Source organism: Bombina bombina, chromosome 4, assembly GCF_027579735.1.
Source record: "Bombina bombina isolate aBomBom1 chromosome 4, aBomBom1.pri, whole genome shotgun sequence".
NCBI classification, from domain to species: domain Eukaryota; kingdom Metazoa; phylum Chordata; class Amphibia; order Anura; family Bombinatoridae; genus Bombina; species Bombina bombina.
The window spans coordinates 535,258,157-535,280,219 of NC_069502.1; the positions used below are offsets into that span (position 1 = coordinate 535,258,157).

The window sequence follows — 22,063 nt, forward strand, 5'->3', positions numbered from 1 at the left end:
AAGGATTTACAACTAATGCAATGAAGGTTTACAATGGTATGTGTGCCCTCAGATTGTGATGCTTTTTTGTGTGTGAAAAGAGCATGCAAAACAAGCCAACAACAGATCTGGTTCTTCTGGCAAAGTCTTGTGGTTATTCTCTCAATGTACCACATCATTCTGTCTTAGGACCCATTCCATTAGCATTTAATAAAACAAAACAATTAAAGGTAGCAGAAGCAGATAGGATTTGTGTAGAGGAAATAAAAGCTTCTAAACATTTTAAAACCATTTAATTTTCTAGGTTCTGGATTTAAGGTGTGCAATATAAAACTGGCTTCAACATACTGGCTAAATACTACCATACTTCAAACAGGTAGATACTAAAACTAACACCCAGGGGGCTATCTATGTGGAAACAGTAGAAACTTGAAAGCTTCATGCAGAATAGTTGTATAACACTGAACAATTCATGAAGCAGCAATCATATGATTTTTTTCAAATGCAGATTCCTCCTGAAACCTGTATAATGCTAAACATTGTTTTTTTACTAGAGAACTATGTTGGAAAAAAAGGAACAGAAAATATGTTATTTAGAAAATACACGACCAAACATTGTTTGCTATGACATTTATTAAAATAAAATATAATCAGAAAAACACTTCCATTATAGGGAGTGTATTTTTCCTAATTGGGATCCACAATCAGTAAGTTTATTTTGAAAATGATGGGACAAAAAAAAAAAAAAAAAGTTTTACTCACAGCAGAAAAAAATCATAAGAATGTATGTTTAAATATAGCACATAAATGTTAATAAAACAGGCTCAGCACTTAAGGTAATAATTTGCATGTCTGCCCAAATTGTAAGTTTCACAGGAATAATTGTACATAGGGCATGTTGGGCAGCAGGTTATCTGACCTGCTTTCAAAAGCATCACTTTTCAAGTCAAACAGAATGTTAATATGTTGTGAAGACTACTTCAAATTATACAAAACTTTTTTTTTAAACAAATATACTATTAAATGACAATACGAAACAAGGAAAAAGCATTATTTAAAAATTAAATATACAGTATGAAAGAGAAACAATCTGTGCATTAAATCCTAAAACAATATGTGAGCTTGTATTTTTTTAAAAATATATTTTTTATATTGTATACAGGATTTCTTTTCATATAAAAGTGTAAAAACATACAGAAGCATTACAGTGGTTACAAGGATAATTCTACAGAAAACATGTAGAGAAAGCCCTTTGCTAACAAGGGTGATATTGCAGCTTGCAGGGGTAGCGAAATATAGTGAGAATCACGTTTTAACTTTCAGTCAGTGGATTTTGTCAGATAATTTAACTTAATACAGAGATAGAAAAATAAACAAAATAAACTACAGAGGATGCCCTATGAAACCTGTGAAATTTATACGGGTTAGTACCCCTAATGTAGTGATCTTATTCTCTTCAGTCAAAAAAGAAATAATGCATTTTTAAAATGATTAATCTTGAGATTTCTGCTGAAACCTGCTAAAATATTTGGCATATAAAAGTGACCATATAAAAGCCATAGAGGAAAATGAATGTGAATTAAATGGACAGTCATTTGGAATGTGTTTTTTCTCTCTCCATACCATGATTCTACTATTATTCAACTGTTAAATAAATTCAGAAAAAAAACAAAACCGAGGAATAACAAATACCAGGAGCCAGGGAGGCAAAGTTCCTTCAATTTTATGCCTGACCCCTATTTTTTTCTTTAATTATTCATAAAAATGGGGAACTGACATTCTTTTTTGGCAGTCTCCTATGTTTGATATAAAACTTATCAAGTCCTGCGAATAAACATAAGAAAAAAAGTTCACCAATGTGTTAATCACACAACTGTATAAATAATCTGAATGTTATAACAGCAAAGTGTATTATAAAGAAATAAATAACTGCTTTTTTATTCTACAGCAGTGCAATGTTTAATACATTCAGCTAATTTGTGTAACTATAAACATACAGAAAATATAATAAAATAAAATACAAGGCACACAACTTAAATGACATTTTGCTTCCAACTTCTATTAACTTTTATCAGAATAAAAAAAACAGCATTGTGTATTGACATAAAAAGCCTAAATGGAAAATGACCTTTCAGTAATGAAGAGTAAACTTCCAACCTATAAAATTAAATGAAAACTTGACATTTTAAAACTTTTCCCCAATTATATTACTATCTAAAACCCATGTTATTTATTAAAAAAAACCGAACAGGATTTTAGGTGTGTAATGCGTGTAAACCTATGCGTATAATTACACATACTTTTATACACACATTTAATATATACACATTTTATCCTATTAAGTATGTTGCAAGTAAACAAGGAGCATACAAAGGTAGTTCTGTAGATTTCCTATGAAGTAGTTCATTTCCAGATCTTTAAAAAATCAATTTAGCAAAGCAATATTGATTAGCATACACTGCCAAGTATTCTGTTGTAGAGAATAGTTCTCTACAGTCCCTTATGTTTTCTCTACATTTCTTTAGCTTGATATGAACAAATATACATTATTATTATATGTTTAAGAAAACGCAGCATGTTCATTACAATAATCAATATCACTAATCATCACAATTATTGTTGAAATATATATATATATATATATATATATATACAAATTTCAATTAAATCTATAGGGTTTACATTTTCTAAAATCTTAAAAGTACCCTGCCACAGGTTATTTTTTTTATTCCTTTTTCTTTTTCTTAATAACAAAAGTACCAAAACAGGATAAGTAAGCACAGTATACAATACCTTAAGACGAATATACACCTGCTTTTATATTTTTTTTTATATACATATACACAAAAATTGTGCGCAGTTCTGACAGAAATTACAGGATTTAACTGTCTTTAGTCTCAGTCTTTGGCACAATACTCTGATTTAGTGATTGACTGGCGGAATCAAGGTCTGAAAAATTAGACAAATGAAAATCTTCCAATGTGGATATAATTGATATATAAATATATGTATGTAAGATATGTCAATAACTTTGTATGTGATAACACACAAGCCCAGGGTTACCATTACTAGTTTTTGTTTTGGATGCATACATTGTGGTAACATTTCATTTATACATATAGGAAACACAAAACCCCCAAATGGTTACCATTATCAATAAAATTATTTAAACTCTGCATTATAGTGTACCCTCATTTGTTAAAAATAGTCATTTTGCTGTACAAAGCCCTGTTGCTAGTGCACATTTCACAATGCTGTAAGTAGACTATTTGCCTGAATTAAGCAAATCTTGTTAGTCTTTGTCAGTTTGTCAACTATGAATTGTGAAATGTGTAAACCCACTTCATATATAATAAATATGAAAGGTCTAAAATATAAATTCCACTTTTATCACTGTCTATTCCCTCCTATTATAGCAGCACAAGAGCAGTTTGTAAAGTATTTAGTGAAGCTGCTTTTAAGCATTTTAACTACAATGCTTTGTTACCAGCCAATTAAATTTGCCTTTGCCTTTTCAGTCAGTTTCCGCACCCTTCCTCTACTAGAGGTACCAAATGTTAAAGAGGTATCTTCAAACAGTAGCTGCCTTTGCTCCTCTTCAGAATCTTCCTCATTGTAAAATGCAGTCCTCCTTCCCTGGTTTCTAGTTCTCATTTGGGTTTCAGAAAGATTTGGGTCATCAGACACATCTACCAATTCATCCATTGGCTCCTCTGACTTTTTACATTTGCTTCTGGTTTGAATTTTAACAATTCCTAGGTCTATATGTTCAGGCTCAGCTGGTGGTGGTACAGGAGGAGCAGTTGTCATAGTTGCCTCTGTCTTTACCTTTGGTTTTCTACCCCTTCGCTTTTTTGGTACCTCATTTTCATTCTTAACCTCTTGCTTTACATGAACGTTGCCTGTAGAAGTGGTTGGTTGCTCTTTAACCTTTGTAAATGGAACAATTAGTTTGGATGAGTTTTGCTGCTCCTCAGTTCGGATGTATTTGGGTTTTCTACCTCTTTTCTTGGGAATAAGTGGCGGAACACTATTTTTAGCAATGTTGTCATTGTTATTTACAATTATCTTAGGTTTACGGCCAGGACGTCCTTTTGCTACTGGTTTGGTGGGTTGATTGCTGTGTCCATTTACATGAATGGTTTCTGGTACTGAAACATCTTTTTTTACTGCTGGAAATAAAAAAAAATAGTATATATAAATAAAAAAAAACTATTAAAATGAACTTCATGCAGGGAATGAAAAAACAAACAAAACAAAACCTGTACATCAATTGATCACTACATAGCATAAATCTAAAAATAAATTGTGATTAACATACTTTAACCCACTTCTACCTCTAAATTGTAATGTACTGCAAAAGGAAGAGCCCACAGTTGTTCCTCTTCCTTTTGTGACATTTTACAGTACATCTTAACCTTTTACATTATTTGATATGTCAATCACCGTACCTTCTTAAAAAATATAATTTATGCTTACCTGATAGATACATTTCTTTCATGGTTGTGAGAGTCCATGGTCCATTACTTCTGGGCATTACTCTTCCTTATCACTAGGAGGATGCAAAGATTTTCAAACCTCAAGAGCCCTATAAATCTTCTACCACATAACTCAGTCTAACGTATAGCCAAGCAAAGTGAGATAAGAAAAAGGAATACGAGCCAATAAAAGGAGCAGGGAAAAAAGATGTGCTAAAGAAAATACTAAACCCAAAAAACAAAGGGTGGGGTCTTGTGAACTCTCACCACCATTAAATAAATTAACTTATCAGGTAAGCATAAAATATGTTTTCTTTCATACAGGTGGTGAGAGTCCACAATTCATTACTCCTGGAAACTAATACCCAAGCCGTGGAGCCTATGAGTAATAACAAAGAGAGGGATTTTTACTGAGAAATTAAATCCACAACCCAAATACTTTTTTTAATGTACTTAAAAAATGAATCAATCAGGCAAAAAAATAAAGCTGAGACAACTGCCTAATGGACCTTCCTGCCAAAGGCTGCCTCAGAAGAAGCAAAATCATAAAAATAGTAGAGTTTTGTAAAAGTATGCAAAGAAGCCTCATTCTTGAAGGCTCAAGAAGTGGCAATTGACCTAGTAGAATAAACAGTAATCTGTTGCGGTGGAGGTTTACCCGCCTCCAAGTAAGCCTTGTGAATCAAAAGTTCCAACCAAGAAGCCAAAGAAACGGCAAACATGTTCTGTCCTTTTCTAGAACCAGAAAAGTAAATGAACTAACTAGAAGTTTGTCTACAGTTCTTAGTAGCATCAATGTAATATTTTAATACTCTAACAACATTCAGATTATGCAAAATCTCTCTGGAGCATTCTTAGGACCAGCACATTAAGAAGGGACAATTTTTCTGCTAACAACCTTAAGCAATAAGTCAAAAGTAGTCTGTAAAACTGACTTATCCTGATGAAAAAACAGAATTTATGTTTACCTGATAAATTTCTTTCTCCAACGGTGTGTCCGGTCCACGGCGTCATCCTTACTTGTGGGATATTCTCTTCCCCAACAGGAAATGGCAAAGAGCCCAGCAAAGCTGGTCACATGATCCCTCCTAGGCTCCGCCTACCCCAGTCATTCGACCGACGTTAAGGAGGAATAATAGCATAGGAGAAACCATATGGTACCGTGGTGACTGTAGTTAAAGAAAATAAATTATCAGACCTGATTAAAAAACCAGGGCGGGCCGTGGACCGGACACACCGTTGGAGAAAGAAATTTATCAGGTAAACATAAATTCTGTTTTCTCCAACATAGGTGTGTCCGGTCCACGGCGTCATCCTTACTTGTGGGAACCAATACCAAAGCTTTAGGACACGGATGAAGGGAGGGAGCAAATCAGGTCACCTAAATGGAAGGCACCACGGCTTGCAAAACCTTTCTCCCAAAAATAGCCTCAGAAGAAGCAAAAGTATCAAACTTGTAAAATTTGGTAAAAGTGTGCAGTGAAGACCAAGTCGCTGCCCTACATATCTGATCAACAGAAGCCTCGTTCTTGAAGGCCCATGTGGAAGCCACAGCCCTAGTGGAATGAGCTGTGATTCTTTCGGGAGGCTGCCGTCCGGCAGTCTCGTAAGCCAATCTGATGATGCTTTTAATCCAAAAAGAGAGAGAGGTAGAAGTTGCTTTTTGACCTCTCCTTTTACCTGAATAAACAACAAACAAGGAAGATGTTTGTCTAAAATCCTTTGTAGCATCTAAATAGAATTTTAGAGCGCGGACAACATCCAAATTGTGCAACAAGCGTTCCTTCTTTGAAACTGGTTTCGGACACAGAGAAGGTACGATAATCTCCTGGTTAATGTTTTTGTTAGAAACAACTTTTGGAAGAAAACCAGGTTTAGTACGTAAAACCACCTTATCTGCATGGAACACCAGATAAGGAGGAGAACACTGCAGAGCAGATAATTCTGAAACTCTTCTAGCAGAAGAAATTGCAACTAAAAACAAAACTTTCCAAGATAATAACTTAATATCAACGGAATGTAAGGGTTCAAACGGAACCCCCTGAAGAACTGAAAGAACTAAATTGAGACTCCAAGGAGGAGTCAAAGGTTTGTAAACAGGCTTGATTCTAACCAGAGCCTGAACAAAGGCTTGAACATCTGGCACAGCTGCCAGTTTTTTGTGAAGTAACACCGACAAGGCAGAAATCTGTCCCTTCAGGGAACTTGCCGATAATCCTTTTTCCAATCCTTCTTGAAGGAAGGATAGAATCCTAGGAATCTTAACCTTGTCCCAAGGGAATCCTTTAGATTCACACCAACAGATATATTTTTTCCAAATTTTGTGGTAAATCTTTCTAGTTACAGGCTTTCTGGCCTGAACAAGAGTATCGATAACAGAATCTGAGAAACCTCGCTTCGATAAAATCAAGCGTTCAATCTCCAAGCAGTCAGCTGGAGTGAAACCAGATTCGGATGTTCGAACGGACCCTGAACAAGAAGGTCTCGTCTCAAAGGTAGCTTCCAAGGTGGAGCCGATGACATATTCACCAGATCTGCATACCAAGTCCTGCGTGGCCACGCAGGAGCTATCAAGATCACCGACGCCCTCTCCTGATTGATCCTGGCTACCAGCCTGGGGATGAGAGGGAACGGCGGGAACACATAAGCTAGTTTGAAGGTCCAAGGTGCTACTAGTGCATCCACTAGAGCCGCCTTGGGATCCCTGGATCTGGACCCGTAGCAAGGAACTTTGAAGTTCTGACGAGAGGCCATCAGATCCATGTCTGGAATGCCCCATAGTTGAGTGACTTGGGCAAAGGTTTCCGGGTGGAGTTCCCACTCCCCCGGATGCAATGTCTGACGACTCAGAAAATCCGCTTCCCAATTTTCCACTCCCGGGATGTGGATAGCAGACAGGTGGCAGGAGTGAGACTCCGCCCATAGAATGATCTTGGTCACTTCTTCCATCGCTAGGGAACTCCTTGTTCCCCCCTGATGGTTGATGTACGCAACAGTCGTCATGTTGTCTGATTGAAACCGTATGAACTTGGTCCTCGCTAGCTGAGGCCAAGCCTTGAGAGCATTGAATATCGCTCTCAGTTCCAGAATATTTATCGGTAGAAGAGATTCTTCCCGAGACCAAAGACCCTGAGCTTTCAGGGATCCCCAGACCGCGCCCCAGCCCATCAGACTGGCGTCGGTCGTGACAATGACCCACTCTGGTCTGCGGAATGTCATCCCTCGTGACAGGTTGTCCAGGGACAGCCACCAACGGAGTGAGTCTCTGGTCCTCTGATTTACTTGTATCTTTGGAGACAAGTCTGTATAGTCCCCATTCCACTGACTGAGCATGCACAGTTGTAATGGTCTTAGATGAATGCGCGCAAAAGGAACTATGTCCATTGCCGCTACCATCAACCCGATCACTTCCATGCACTGAGCTACGGAAGGAAGAGGAACGGAATGAAGAATTCGACAAGAGTCCAGAAGTTTTGTCTTTCTGGCCTCTGTTAGAAAAATCCTCATTTCTGAGGAGTCTATAATTGTTCCCAAGAAGGGAACCCTTGTTGACGGGGATAGAGAACTCTTTTCCACGTTCACTTTCCAGCCGTGAGATCTGAGAAAGGCCAGGACGATGTCCGTGTGAGCCTTTGCTCGAGGGAGGGACGACGCTTGAATCAGAATGTCGTCCAGGTAAGGTACTACTGCAATGCCCCTTGGTCTTAGCACCGCTAGAAGGGACCCTAGTACCTTTGTGAAAATCCTTGGAGCAGTGGCTAATCCGAAAGGAAGCGCCACAAACTGGAAATGTTTGTCTAGGAATGCAAACCTTAGGAACCGAGGATGTTCCTTGTGGATAGGAATATGTAGATACGCATCCTTTAAATCCACCGTGGACATGAATTGACCTTCCTGGATGGAAGGAAGGATAGTTCGAATGGTTTCCATCTTGAACGATGGGACCTTGAGAAATTTGTTTAAGATCTTGAGATCTAGGATTGGTCTGAACGTTCCCTCTTTTTTGGGAACTATGAACAGATTGGAGTAGAACCCCATCCCTTGTTCTCTCAATGGAACAGGATGAATCACTCCCATTTTTAACAGGTCTTCTACACAATGTAAGAACGCCTGCCTTTTTATGTGGTCTGAAGACAACTGAGACCTGTGGAACCTCCCCCTTGGGGGAAGTCCCTTGAATTCCAGAAGATAACCCTGGGAGACTATTTCTAGCGCCCAAGGATCCAGAACATCTCTTGCCCAAGCCTGAGCGAAGAGAGAGAGTCTGCCCCCCACCAGATCCGGTCCCGGATCGGGGGCCAATATTTCATGCTGTCTTGGTAGCAGTGGCAGGTTTCTTGGCCTGCTTTCCCTTGTTCCAGCCTTGCATTGGTCTCCAAGGTCTATTTTTTGCCTTGAAAGGCCGATCCTGAGGAAGGGCATGGCCCTTACCCCCAGTGATATCAGAGATAATCTCTTTCAAGTCAGGACCAAACAGCGTTTTCCCCTTGAAAGGAATGTTTAGTAGCTTGTTCTTGGAAGACGCATCAGCCGACCAAGATTTCAACCAAAGCGCTCTGCGCGCCACAATAGCAAACCCAGAATTCTTAGCCGCTAACTTAGCCAATTGCAAAGAGGCGTCTAGAGTGAAAGAATTAGCCAATTTGAGAGCATTGACTCTGTCCATAATCTCCTCATAAGGAGGAGAGTCACTATCGAGCACCTTAATCAGTTCATCAAACCAGAAATATGCGGCTGTAGTGACAGGGACAATGCATGAAATGGGTTGTAGAAGGTAACCCTGCTGAACAAACATCTTTTTAAGCAGACCTTCTAATTTTTTATCCATAGGATCTTTGAAAGCACAACTATCCTCTATGGGAATAGTGGTGCGTTTGTTTAAAGTAGAAACCGCTCCCTCGACCTTGGGGACTGACTGCCATAAGTCCTTTCTGGGGTCGACCATAGGAAACAATTTTTTAAATATGGGGGGAGGGACGAAAGGAATACCGGGCCTTTCCCATTCTTTATTAACAATGTCCGCCACCCGCTTGGGTATAGGAAAAGCTTCTGGGAGCCCCGGCACCTCTAGGAACTTGTCCATTTTACATAGTTTCTCTGGGATGACCAAATTTTTCACAATCATCCAGAGTGGATAATACCTCCTTAAGCAAAATGCGGAGATGTTCCAATTTAAATTTAAAAGTAATCACATCAGATTCAGCCTGCTGAGAAATGTTCCCTAAATCAGTAATTTCTCCCTCAGACAAAACCTCCCTGGCCCCCTCAGATTGGGTTAGGGGCCCTTCAGAGATATTAATATCAGCGTCGTCATGCTCTTCAGTAACTAAAACAGAGCATCCACGCTTACGCTGACAAGGGTTCATTTTGGCTAAAATGTTTTTGACAGAATTATCCATTACAGCCGTTAATTGTTGCATAGTAAGGAGTATTGGCGCGCTAGATGTACTAGGGGCCTCCTGAGTGGGCAAGACTCGTGTAGACGAAGGAGGGAATGATGCAGTACCATGCTTACTCCCCTCACTTGAGGAATCATCTTGGGCATCATTGTCATTATCACATAAATCACATTTATTTAAATGAATAGGAATTCTGGCTTCCCCACATTCAGAACACAGTCTATCTGGTAGTTCAGACATGTTAAACAGGCATAAACTTGATAAGAAAGTACAAAAAACGTTTTGAAATAAAACCGTTACTGTCACTTTAAATTTTAAACTGAACACACTTTATTACTGCAATTGCGAAAAAACATGAAGGAATTGTTCAAAATTCACCAAACTTTCACCACAGTGTCTTAAAGCCTTGAAAATATTGTACACCAATTTTGGAAGCTTTAACCCTTAAAATAACGGAACCGGAGCCGTTTTAAGCTTTAACCCCTTTACAGTCCCTGGTATCTGCTTTGCTGAGACCCAACCAAACCCAAAGGGGAATACGATACCAAATGACGCCTTCAGAAGTCTTTTATAAGTATCAGAGCTCCTCTCACATGCGACTGCATGCCATGCCTCTCAAAAACAAGTGCGCAACACCGGCGCGAAAATGAGACTCTGCCTATGCTTTGGGAAAGCCCCTAAAGAATAAGGTGTCTAAAACAGTGCCTGCCGATATTATTATATCAAAATACCCAGAATAAATGATTCCTCAAGGCTAAATAAGTGTTAATATCAATCGATTTAGCCCAAAAAAGGTCTACAGTCTAAATAAGCCCTTGTGAAGCCCTTATTTACAATCGTAATAAACATGGCTTACCGGATCCCATAGGGAAAATGACAGCTTCCAGCATTACATCGTCTTGTTAGAATGTGTCATACCTCAAGCAGCAAAGGACTGCAAACTGTTCCCCCAACTGAAGTCAATTGCTCTCAACAGTCCTGTGTGGAACAGCCATGGATTTTAGTTACGGTTGCTAAAATCATTTTCCTCATACAAACAGAATTCTTCATCTCTTTTCTGTTTCTGAGTAAATAGTACGTACCAGCACTATTTGAAAATAACAAACTCTTGATTGAATAATGAAAAACTACAGTTAAACACTAAAAAACTCTAAGCCATCTCCGTGGAGATGTTGCCTGTACAACGGCAAAGAGAATGACTGGGGTAGGCGGAGCCTAGGAGGGATCATGTGACCAGCTTTGCTGGGCTCTTTGCCATTTCCTGTTGGGGAAGAGAATATCCCACAAGTAAGGATGACGCCGTGGACCGGACACACCTATGTTGGAGAAATAAGACAAGGAGGATCAGAAGAAAGAGTAGATAACGCAAACTCTTCTAGCAGAAGAACTGTCAGATAGACACTTATCCAAATAATCCTGTAGAAAGATTACAAGGAAAAAATGTGAACTATACACCAAGAAATAAAGGCGTTCCAGACCTTATGAGAAAATGTTCCTAGTTACAGGCTTATGGGTCTGAATTAAGATTTCAATTACTGAATCAGAGAAACCTCTATGTCTAAGGACTTAACGTTCAATTTCCATGCCATCAAGTTTAGAGACTTAAGTTCCTAATGGAAAAATGGACCTTGAGACAGAGGGTTTGACAGCTGAGGGAGAGGCCAAGGAGGGCAGCTGGACATCTGAAATAGATCGACATACCAAATCCTGCAAGGCCGAGCTGGAGCAATCAAGATTACTGATGATTTCTCTAGACATATTTTGGTGATCACTCTGGGTAGAAGTAACAGTAGTGGAAACAGATAAGCAAGCTGAAATGACCAAGGAGCTACTAGAGCATCCACAAACTCTGCTTAAGGATCCCTGGACCTCGCAAAGTACCAGGGAAGTTTGTTGTTCAAACAGGAAGCCATCAGATCTATCTCTGGGAGTACCCAAAGATCCACAATCTTATTGAACTCATTCTGGTGATGAGACCACTCCCCTGGATGTAGAAAGTCCACTTCCCAGTTGCTCACTCCTGGAATATGAATTGCAGAGACTAGATAGAAATTGGTTTCTGTCCATAAGAGAATTCAAGACACTCCTTCACTGCGAGTTCCCCGCTAATGGTTGACATAAGATACTACTGCGACAGACATTGTCTGTCTTAAAACAAAGATGAGATTCTCTTTTCAACAGAGGCCAAGCTTGAAAAGCCCTGAAAATTGCCCAAACTCTGTGTTCTCAGAAACCTCCAAACAGGTCCCCAAACTGAGAGACTTATCTGTAGTGATCACAGTCCAGGTAGGAGAAGCAAAAGAATAATAAACTGATGATTCATGCTGAGAAAAGGTGTGCTGCTGCTGAAAACTTCCGCCGGGCAGAGGAAGAGGGGTAGAACATACCAACTCCTGATAACAGGGGTGTGTGGAGCCAAGCAAAGAACAGAGGACGACCGCAATATCAGAATAAAAGAAAACGGTGCCTACTGAGCAACAGAAAAAAATAGTAGTAATTTATTCCAATAAAATGTAAGACACGACCAAACAATGGAGGGGATCAGCAATCTTACATGTTTCGCGCACACAAGCGCTTATTCATAGAAGCTAAATACAAGTAGGAACAGCTGTTACATTTAAAGGGCCGTGCACCAATGGAAAGCTTCGTTTGTCAGGTGACGTAACTATTGAGTGTCACACAGGCTTCAAGAATAGGTTCTAAAAGTGACCAACCTCCATAGATGTAACAGATCAGAATAAAAACGTACACAATATACTTGAGAAGAGGTAGCAATACTTGGCACATAATGATAATAGTAACAATATTAACAATATAAGCACAATGTATGCAGATTTGTAAATATGTAAAGATGTCAAATATGCATAACTCAGAGACAGGATACACAAGAGAATTAACAGCAGTTCTCATTAGAGTAAAAGTGCCATATGATACATTCCATAGCTTGTGCAAACATCAATATGAGCAGAATCATATTGTAATATGTATGCATATATAATAAGTTGACACTAATAATCAAAGGAAAAAATTGATGAAACCAAAAGATTATAGTTGATGAAGAAAAACATTTCATATCAAAACAGCGATGTAAATAACATAATCACATAATTTTGAGATATGTTAATAAAAACATAATGATAATGAATAGGGCACAGTTAACTCATATGGTATAAATGTAGGACAAATGGATGTATAAATAAATACAAAAATAAATAATGAGTCAATCAATTAGATCAATAAAACCCCAAAAATAAATTAATCCCTTGTATGGCAATATGTAAACACATAAGAAGATGTGTCCACACATACCCATACGGATTTGCACACATTTCTACAAGTGGGTGTGTGAAAACAAACCTACTATAGTTATGTATTTCTGTATGTGTATCAGAATTTACTTGGGGCACAAAGGAAAAACCAAATACTCTGAGAGGGGATTAAATAATATGACTAGGGAAATGTATTAAAGTGTGTACTAATATGAAAATAAATGTATAACCATCAATACATTTGATAGTCTCAACCTAGTCAATATAATATCTCATATCCCATTCTAGATTCATACCTAATGGTGATCTGGTTTTTAGTTTATATATCCAAAATAGTTCTTTCCTATCTAGCACCTTGGATATGTCTCCTCCTCGATAAGGAGTTCTTGCTAGGTCAATGACCTTGATTTTAAGCTTAGGTACATTAGTGAGGTGAGAAAGATTAAAATGTTTCGCTACAGCAGAATCTTTGTTGAAATTTTTTATGTCTCTTAGATGTTCTCTAGCGCGATCCCTAAGAGTTCTGGTCGACTGACCCACATATTGGGCCTCACAAAGCTGGCAATTCAATAGATACACTATGTAATTAGTAAGACATGTGGCATAAAAATCTCTCTCAAAACACTCACCTGTAGCTTTACTAAAAAACCTATTAGTAAAATCCATTGTTTCACAGGTAAGACAATTCGTGAGATGTGCCCTGAAGTTTCCTTTACCCCTAAGCCAATTATCACTGGACTTAATCTGCGACTTAACTAAACTAGGGGAGAGTTTGGAAGCTAATGTAGGTGGTTTCTTAGCAACAAATCTGCATTCCTTTATATAGGGCTGCAAAACCTCATTGCCCTTCAATAAGTGCAAATGCTTCTTAATTATGCTGCATATAGAGTTGTATTGAGGGGAGAATTGGGTTGAAAAGACAATACTTCGTTCATCCAAATAATTTTTGTTTTTGTTATTACTTTTATTTATATTTATATTATCCTTGTTAGTCCCTATCCTGGTGTCAACGGAACCACTGGTGTTGTCTATCTTGGGAGATGATCCCTTAGAATGCGGGACCCAATCCTTTATCTCCTCAAAAGTTCTGTATAACTCTCTTTCATTGTAACCTCTGGCTTTTAATCTTATAATAAGATCATTACCACCTTGAATGTAATTTTCTAATGTGCTAGCATTACGTCTAAGCCTAATGAATTGACTTCTGCGAATAGATCTGACTAGGTGCTGAGGATGGCATGAGGTGGCATGGAGTATGGTATTACCTGCCGTTTCCTTTCTATATGTGGTGGATACAATCTTTTGTGTAGTGATGTCACCATGTAAGTGGAGGTCTAAGAAGTTCACTCCTTCCTGATGTGACTCTCCGGTAAATCTAAGATTGACATCATTGTCATTCAAGACAATCAGGAAGTCATCAAAAGGAAAATCCTCCTTCACAATGAAGATGAGATCATCTATATACCTCATCTACAGAAGGATGCCGGACCTGAAAGGTTCTCCCATGTTGTATATGTGCTGGAGCTCCCACCTACCCACAAACAAATTTGCATATGAGGGGGCGAACTTCGCCCCCATAGCTGTTTCCTGACATTGCAAATAATAAACAGAATAAAAAATAAAGTAATTGTGAGTAAGTAGGAACTCCACCACCTCCACAATGAATTGTTTGACTTCATCTTTATAAGATGTATTTTTTTATTTAGGAAGAATTCCAGCACCCGGCATCCGTGCACATGAGGTATAGAAGAATACAAGGATACAGCATCTACTGTTACCCACTTATAGCCAGCCTGCCAAAAATTTTTTTGCAAAATATCTAAAAGGTGACCAGAATCTCTAGTATAGCTGTATAAATTAGTGACCAGTGGTTGTAAAATGCTGTCAATCCATTCAGACATAGGCTCCAAAAGGGAGCCTATGCCTGAAATGATAGGACGGCCTGGTGGAGACAAAAGACTCTTATGTGTTTTTGGGAGATAATGGAAGATTGGTGTAATAGGATGTGTGGGTAAAAGATGTTTGGATTGCTCAGCTGTAAAAATGCCCAGTAGCCACCGTTCTCTTTTAAACTGATGATCCAGCCACCAAGATAGAGACTGACTTGTACTGGCATCCAAAAATATCTTTTGAGACAGCGGAGTATAATCTCTGCACAATTGACGAAGCATACAAAGCTGAAGAGGTTCAATGTGAAAACGAGCAAACAGAATTGCATCTGAAGCTGCAATCATAAGACCTAGCACTTCCATACAATGAGCAACATAGGGGAAAGAGAGAGAGTGAAGGTTCAGAAGAGCTGACATCAATCTTAACCTTCTATGTTAGAGAAAGACTCATGGAGTTTGTTTGAAGATTTAAATAACTTTTTGGAAAATTGATCCTTCAACAATGGTGTTGAAGAAACAACGAGAGTCGCTTGGTGTGAGATTCTGCTAAAGGAAAAAAGACGGAGCTTGAACCAACATATCTAAAACTTAAAAATAAAGAGAAGCGCTCATAAGGCTAAAGACAAGGATTTTATTTATATAATTAAAATATGGTAATATTTACCATTAAAACAAGAGTGTGCACTCTATAAAATACAAATGTAAAAGCTTATAACATTTAAGACTCGGTTGGTAGTTATGATTCATATAAAAGTCACTTATCGTATTTTCAGATGACCCGGTTTTGCAACAATGAAAAATCTTTGTTTCCTTTTTGTGGGTCACATGTCATCCAATGGCCAGTAATATGCCTTCAATCTCGTTACTGTTAAATTCAAATTGTAACGGATTTTGTAAGGCAATATGGAAATCCAATATACTTGATTTAGATGTTACCAGTAAAAACTCATGCCCCCGTTGTAGCCAATTCTTTTGCAATCTTTTTCTTTGCCTTCCAGTAAGATGTTAAACACCTATTGGCTGATTGGATCCTTAATTTTCCAGCGACGACTGTAAGAAGAGGATGCTCCACGCCGGATATCTTGAAGATGGACCAGCTCTGCGCCGGATGGATGAAGATAGAATATGCCGTCTAGATGAAGACTTCTTCTCGCTTGGATGAGGACTTCGCCGGATGGATTGATAGAAGTGGCCTCCTGGATAAAGACTTCTTTCCGCTTGGATGAGGACTTCGCCGACTGGATGAGGATGGATGTCCGGACTTTGATAACTGTAAGTGGATCGTCGGGGGTGAGTGTTTTTTTTGCTTAGGGTTTTGGGCAATGTAAAAGAGCTAAATGCCATTCCAAACGCCCTTTTCAGAGCAATGGTTAGTTTAGGTTTATTTGGCGGGGGGAGGGGGGGGGGGTTGGTTGGGTGGTGGGTTTTACTGTTGAAGGGTGCTTGTATTTTTTTTTTTATAGGTAAAAGAGCGGATTTCTTTGGGGCAATGCCCGGCAAAAGGCCCTTTTAAGGGCCATTGGCAGTTTAGTGTAGGCTAGGGTTTTTATTTTTATTTTGGGGGGGGGGGGTAATTTATTTTGATAGGGCTATTAGATTAGGAGTAATTCATTTTTATTTTTGATAATTTTGTTTTTTATTTTTTGTAATTTAGTGTTTATTTTTTTTTGCATTTTAGTAAATTGTATTTTATTAATTTATTTTATTGTAATGTTAGTTTTTAGTGTAAGGCAGGTTAGGTTTTATTTTACGTTTAAGTAATTTTTTATTTATTTTAACTAGGTAGTTATTAAATAGTTAACTATTTAATAACTAGTCTACCTAGATAAAATAAATACAAACTTAGCTGTGAAATAAAAACTAAGATAGCTACAATGTAACTATTAGTTATATTGTAGCTAGCTTAGGTTTTATTTTACAGGTATGTATTTAGTTTTAAATAGGAATTATTTAGGTAATAATTGTAAGGTTTATTTAGCTTTATTTTAATTATATTTAAGTTAGGAGGTGTTAGGGTTAGACTTAGGGTTACGTTAGGGTTAGGAGTTAATATATTTATTTAGAGTTAGTGATGTGGGAGGTCAGAGGTTTAGGGGTTAATTTATTTTAGTATTTCTCGTTGTGGGGGCTTGCGGTTTAGTGGTTAATAGGTTTATTATAGCAGCGGTGTGGGCAGACGGCAGATTAGGGGTTAATAATCTTTAAATAGTGATTGCGATGTGAGAGGGCGGCGGTTTAGGGGTTAATAGGTTTATTATAGTGGCGACGATGAAGGGGAGCGGCGGAATAGGGGTTAGTAATTTTATTTTAGTGTTTGCGATGCGGGAGGGCCTCGTTTAGGGGTTAAAAGGTGTTTTATGGTTGTTTGGTGTACTTTGTAACACATTAGTTATGAGTTTTACGTTACAAAGCTGTAGCATAAAACTCATAACTACTGACTTCAGATGGCGGTACGGATCTTGTCAGTATGGGGTGTACCGCTCACTTTTTGGCCTCCCAGGCAAACTCGTAATACCGGCGCTATGGAAGTCCCATTGAAAAAGGACTTTTTAAAAAGTGCGGTACTGACTTTGCGTGACGGCCAAAAAGGTGTGCGGTACACCTATACCTACAAGACTTGTAATACTTGTAATAACGGCGTTAGGGAAAAAGCAGCGTTATGAAGCATAACAATGCTTTCCCCCTCATAACGCAAAACTTGTAATCTAGCTGAAAGGTAGAAAGGTGCTCGCTTCTAGGATAAAGATTATAACCCCCATAAAAAAGCTCTTGAGCAACGTAAATATCTTACCCACTCCTAAGTAGCTGTTAAAATAAACTTCCAGGTACCATGTTCACTAAGCCAAACTGTAAAACAAAGCAGGATACATCAACAACACATTCAGAGATAGATAACGCTTTAGAAACGTGCATGAAAAAAACTGACTGCGAATTTAGGATCTAATGCGCCAAATTCAGATGTGCACAAACCTGAAACTAAAGTGCGCAAAACAGATGTCCTTAAGGCAGCCGAAGTGCGAAAATAACTAAAACAGACTAAAGGTATGTGCGCTAACCCAACATGCGTAAGCCTGAAGGCCGAAGTGCGAAAGTTAAAGCTAAATGCGCAAAAAAGGAAAGGGTTTGTAAAGGAATTCTGTCCCAGGACCATATATATTAGTATATATATATATATATATATATATATATATATATATATATATATATATATATATATATACACACAGTATATATACACACACATACAGTGGATATAAAAAGTCTACACACCCCTGTTAAAATAGCAGGTTTCTGTGATGTAAAAAAAATGAGACAAAGATAAATCATTTCAGAACTTTTTCCACCTTTAATGTGACCTATAAACTACACAACTCGATTGAAAAACAAACTGAAATCTTTAAGGTGGAGGGAAGTAAACAAAAAAAAACTAAAATAATGGGGTTGCACACCCTCTTATAACTGGGGATGTAGCTGTGTTCAGAATTAAGCAATCACATTCAAAATCATAAGAAATAAGAGTCATCACACACCTGCCATAATTTAAAGTGCCTCTGATTAACCCTGAATAAAGTTCAGCTGTTCTAGTAGGTATTTCCTGAAATTTTCTTAGTCGCGTCCTACACAAAAGCCATGGTCCGCAGAGAGCTTCCAAAGCATCAGAGGGATCTCATTGTTAAAAGGTATCAGTCAGGAGAAGTGTACAAAAGAATTTCCAAAGCATTAGATATACCATGGAAAACAGTTAAGACAGTCATCATCAAGTGGAGAACATATGGCACAACAATGACATTACCAAGAACTGGATGTCCCTCCAAAATTGATGAAAAGACGAGAAGAAAACTGGTCTGGGAGGCTACCAAGAGGCCTACAGCAACATTAAAGGAGCTTCAGGAATATCTGGCAAGTACTGGCTGTGTAGTACATGTGACAACAATCTCCCGTATTCTTCATATGTTTGGGCTTTGGGGTAGACGGCAAGACGGAAGCCTTTTTTTATGGAGAAAAACATCCAAGCTCAGCTAAATTTAGCAAAAACACATCTGAAGTCTCCCAAAAGCATGTGAGAAAAGGTGTTATGGTCTGATGAAACCAAGGTTGAACTTTTTGGCAATAATTCCAAAAGATACGTTTGGCGCAAAAACAACACTCCATATCACCAAAAAAACACTATACCCACAGTGAAGCATGATGGTGGTAGCATCATGCTTTGGGTCTGTTTTTCTTAAGCTGGAACTGGGGCCTTAGATGGAATTATGAACAGTTCCAAATACCAGTCAATATTGGCACAAAACCTTCAGGCTTCTGCTAGAAAGCTGAACATGAAGAGGAACTTCATCTTTCAGCATGACAACGACCCAAAGCATACATCCAAATCAACAAAGGAATGGCTTCACCAGAAGAAGATTAAAGTTGACCTGAACCCAATCGAAAATCTGTGGGGTGATCTGAAGAGGGCTGTGCACAAGAGATCCCCTCGCAATCTGACAGATTTGGAGTGTTTTTGCAAAGAAGAGTGGGCAAATCTTGCCAATTAAAGCTGTGCCATGCTTAAAGACTCATATCCAAAAATAATTAGTCTTGTAATAAAATCAAAAGGTGTTCCAACAACTTATGCAACCATATTTTATTTTTACTTCCCTTCACCTAAAAGATTTCAGTTTGTTTTTCAATTGAGTTGCATAGTTTATAGGTCACATTAAAGGTGAAAAAAGTTCTGAAATGATTGTCTCATTTTTTTACATCACAGAAACCTGCGATTTTAACAGGGGTGTGTAGACTTTTTATATCCACTGTATATACATTTACCAGTCACTTTATTAGGTACACCTTGCTAGTACTGGGTTGGACCCCGTTATGCCTTCAGAACTGCCTTAATTCTTCATGGCATATATTCAACAAAGTGTTGGAAACATTCCTCAGAGAGTTTGGTCGATATTGACATGATAGCATCATGCAGTTGCTGCAGATTTGTCAGCTGCACATCCATGATGTGAATCTCCCGTTCCACCACACACAAAAGATGCTCTATTGGATTTATATCTGGCGACTGTGGAGACCATTGGAGTACAGTGAACTCATTGTCATGTTCAAGAAACCAGTTTGAGATGATTTGAGCTTTGTGACATGGTGCATTATCCTGTTGGAAGTAGCCATCAGAAGATGGGTGCATTGTAGTCATAAAGGGATGGACATGGTCATCAACAATACTCAGGTAGGCCGTGGCGTTTAAACAATGCTCAATTGGAACTAAGGGACCCAAAGTGTGCCAAGAAAATATCCCCCACACCATTACACCACCACCCTGAACCATTAATACAAGGCAGGATGGATCCATGCTTTCATGTTGTTTACGCCAAATTCTGACCCTACCATCTGAATGTCGCAGCTGAAATCGAGACTCATCAGACCAGGCAACATTTTTTTCAATCTTCTATAGTTCAATTTTGGTGAGCCTGTGCAAATTGTAGCCTCAGTTTCCTGTTCTTAGCTGACAGGAGTGGCACCCAGTGTGGTCTTCTGCTGCTGTAGCCCATCTGCTTCAAGGTTCGATGTGTCGTGCATTCAGAGATGGTATTGTGCATACCTTGGTTGTAACGAGAGGTTATTTGAGTTACTGTTGCCTTCTATCATCTCGAACCAGTCTGACCACTTTCCTCTGACATCAACAAGGCATTGTCCTCCACACAACTGCTGCTTACCTGGATATTTTCTCTTTTTTGGACCATTCTCTGTAAACCCTAGAAATGGTTGTGCGTGAAAATCCCAGTAAATCAGCAGTTTTTTAAATACTCATACCAGCCTGTCTGGCACCAACAACCATGCCACGTTTAAAGTCACTTAAATCCCCTTTCTTCCTCCATTCTGATGATCGGATTCAACTTCAGCAAGTCGTCTTCACCACGTCTAGATGCCTAAATGCATTGAGTTGCTGCCATGTGATTGGTTGAATAGCAATTTGTGCTACAAAGCAATTGAACAGGTGTATCTAATAAAGTGGCCGATGAGTGTGTGTATGTATGTATATATATATATATATATATATATATATATATATATATATATAAAAACCATAAGTGCCGATAACATAACTATAGAGTGTCTAAAATGTTAACAAAATGTACTGAAACATATCAGCAGAGGTTTATGAAATAGGAGTATATTGTGGATCCATAGAGGGAGGCAAAAGACAAGTCCCTGCAACCAATTAAGGAATGTTTATGATAAATTTCCCATGATGTGAAAAATAGAATCACAATTCGTACCCTTAAATACATCCTCTCTGACAAGCACTCTGAGGGGAAACCAGGCCTCAACATAGACTGAAAACTCCTCTCTGAAGAATACACATCTTCATTCTTCGACTACCTCCAGCAGAAGCAAAGTACAGACTGAGGTATGTAAGAGGGGTTTTATAGGGCTCTTGGGGTTTGGGAATATTTGCCTCCTCTTAGTGGTAAGGAAGAGTAATTCCCAGGAGTAATGTATTGTGGACTCTCACCACCATTCTCTACAAGGATAATTATAAAGTGTGTGTTTGTGTGTGTAGACTTTTAAATACTCAATGATGGCCTTTCCTAATTAAACCCTTTTATTCGGATATGTGAATTACATAGGAACATATATATATATAGTGACATTTCGAGGTACATACCTGCCCCTTCATCAGACCAACCACATATGTGAAAAAAAGCAAACATATATAGTGAAACCCAAAATACCATTCCACCAATCATTGTAATTGTAAACACAATCTAAAAGCCATTAAAGCTTAAACCCAATTTTTAAACTTATATAATGGCACACAATATTTACATATAGTGTCGAAGACTGCCATGCTATTCTGCGTCTACACCTGACATCTGTAAACAGCTGTTTCAGTGGCTGTTTGTGTCAGAACCTGCATGGGGACCTAACATATCGCTAGCCACATGCTAGTTACTATGTAAACAATCAGGTACAGTACTGTAATAGCTGCTAAGGACATCAGCAGATCTCCCCATACTGATTGGGGCTAACAAAACCACATATTAGCAAGAATATTGAGCATC

The 22,063-nt window shown here is 38.4% G+C and overlaps 1 protein-coding gene across 3 annotated transcripts in view; it reads right to left on the minus strand.

Moving 5' to 3' along the window:
• Positions 1–594: 594 nt before the first annotated feature.
• The window catches only part of LOC128656521 (PH-interacting protein-like), a 109,175-nt gene continuing 87,706 nt past the window's right edge, over positions 595–22,063 (minus strand). For 2 of the 3 annotated variants that reach the window (XM_053710467.1, XM_053710465.1), the window contains one exon: positions 595–4,151. In XM_053710467.1, the coding sequence (XP_053566442.1) occupies positions 3,463–4,151 (689 nt within the window). In that variant the 3' untranslated portion in view covers positions 595–3,462. The remainder of the gene's footprint in view (positions 4,152–22,063) is intronic. The other variant, XM_053710466.1, reaches the window with a different exon arrangement.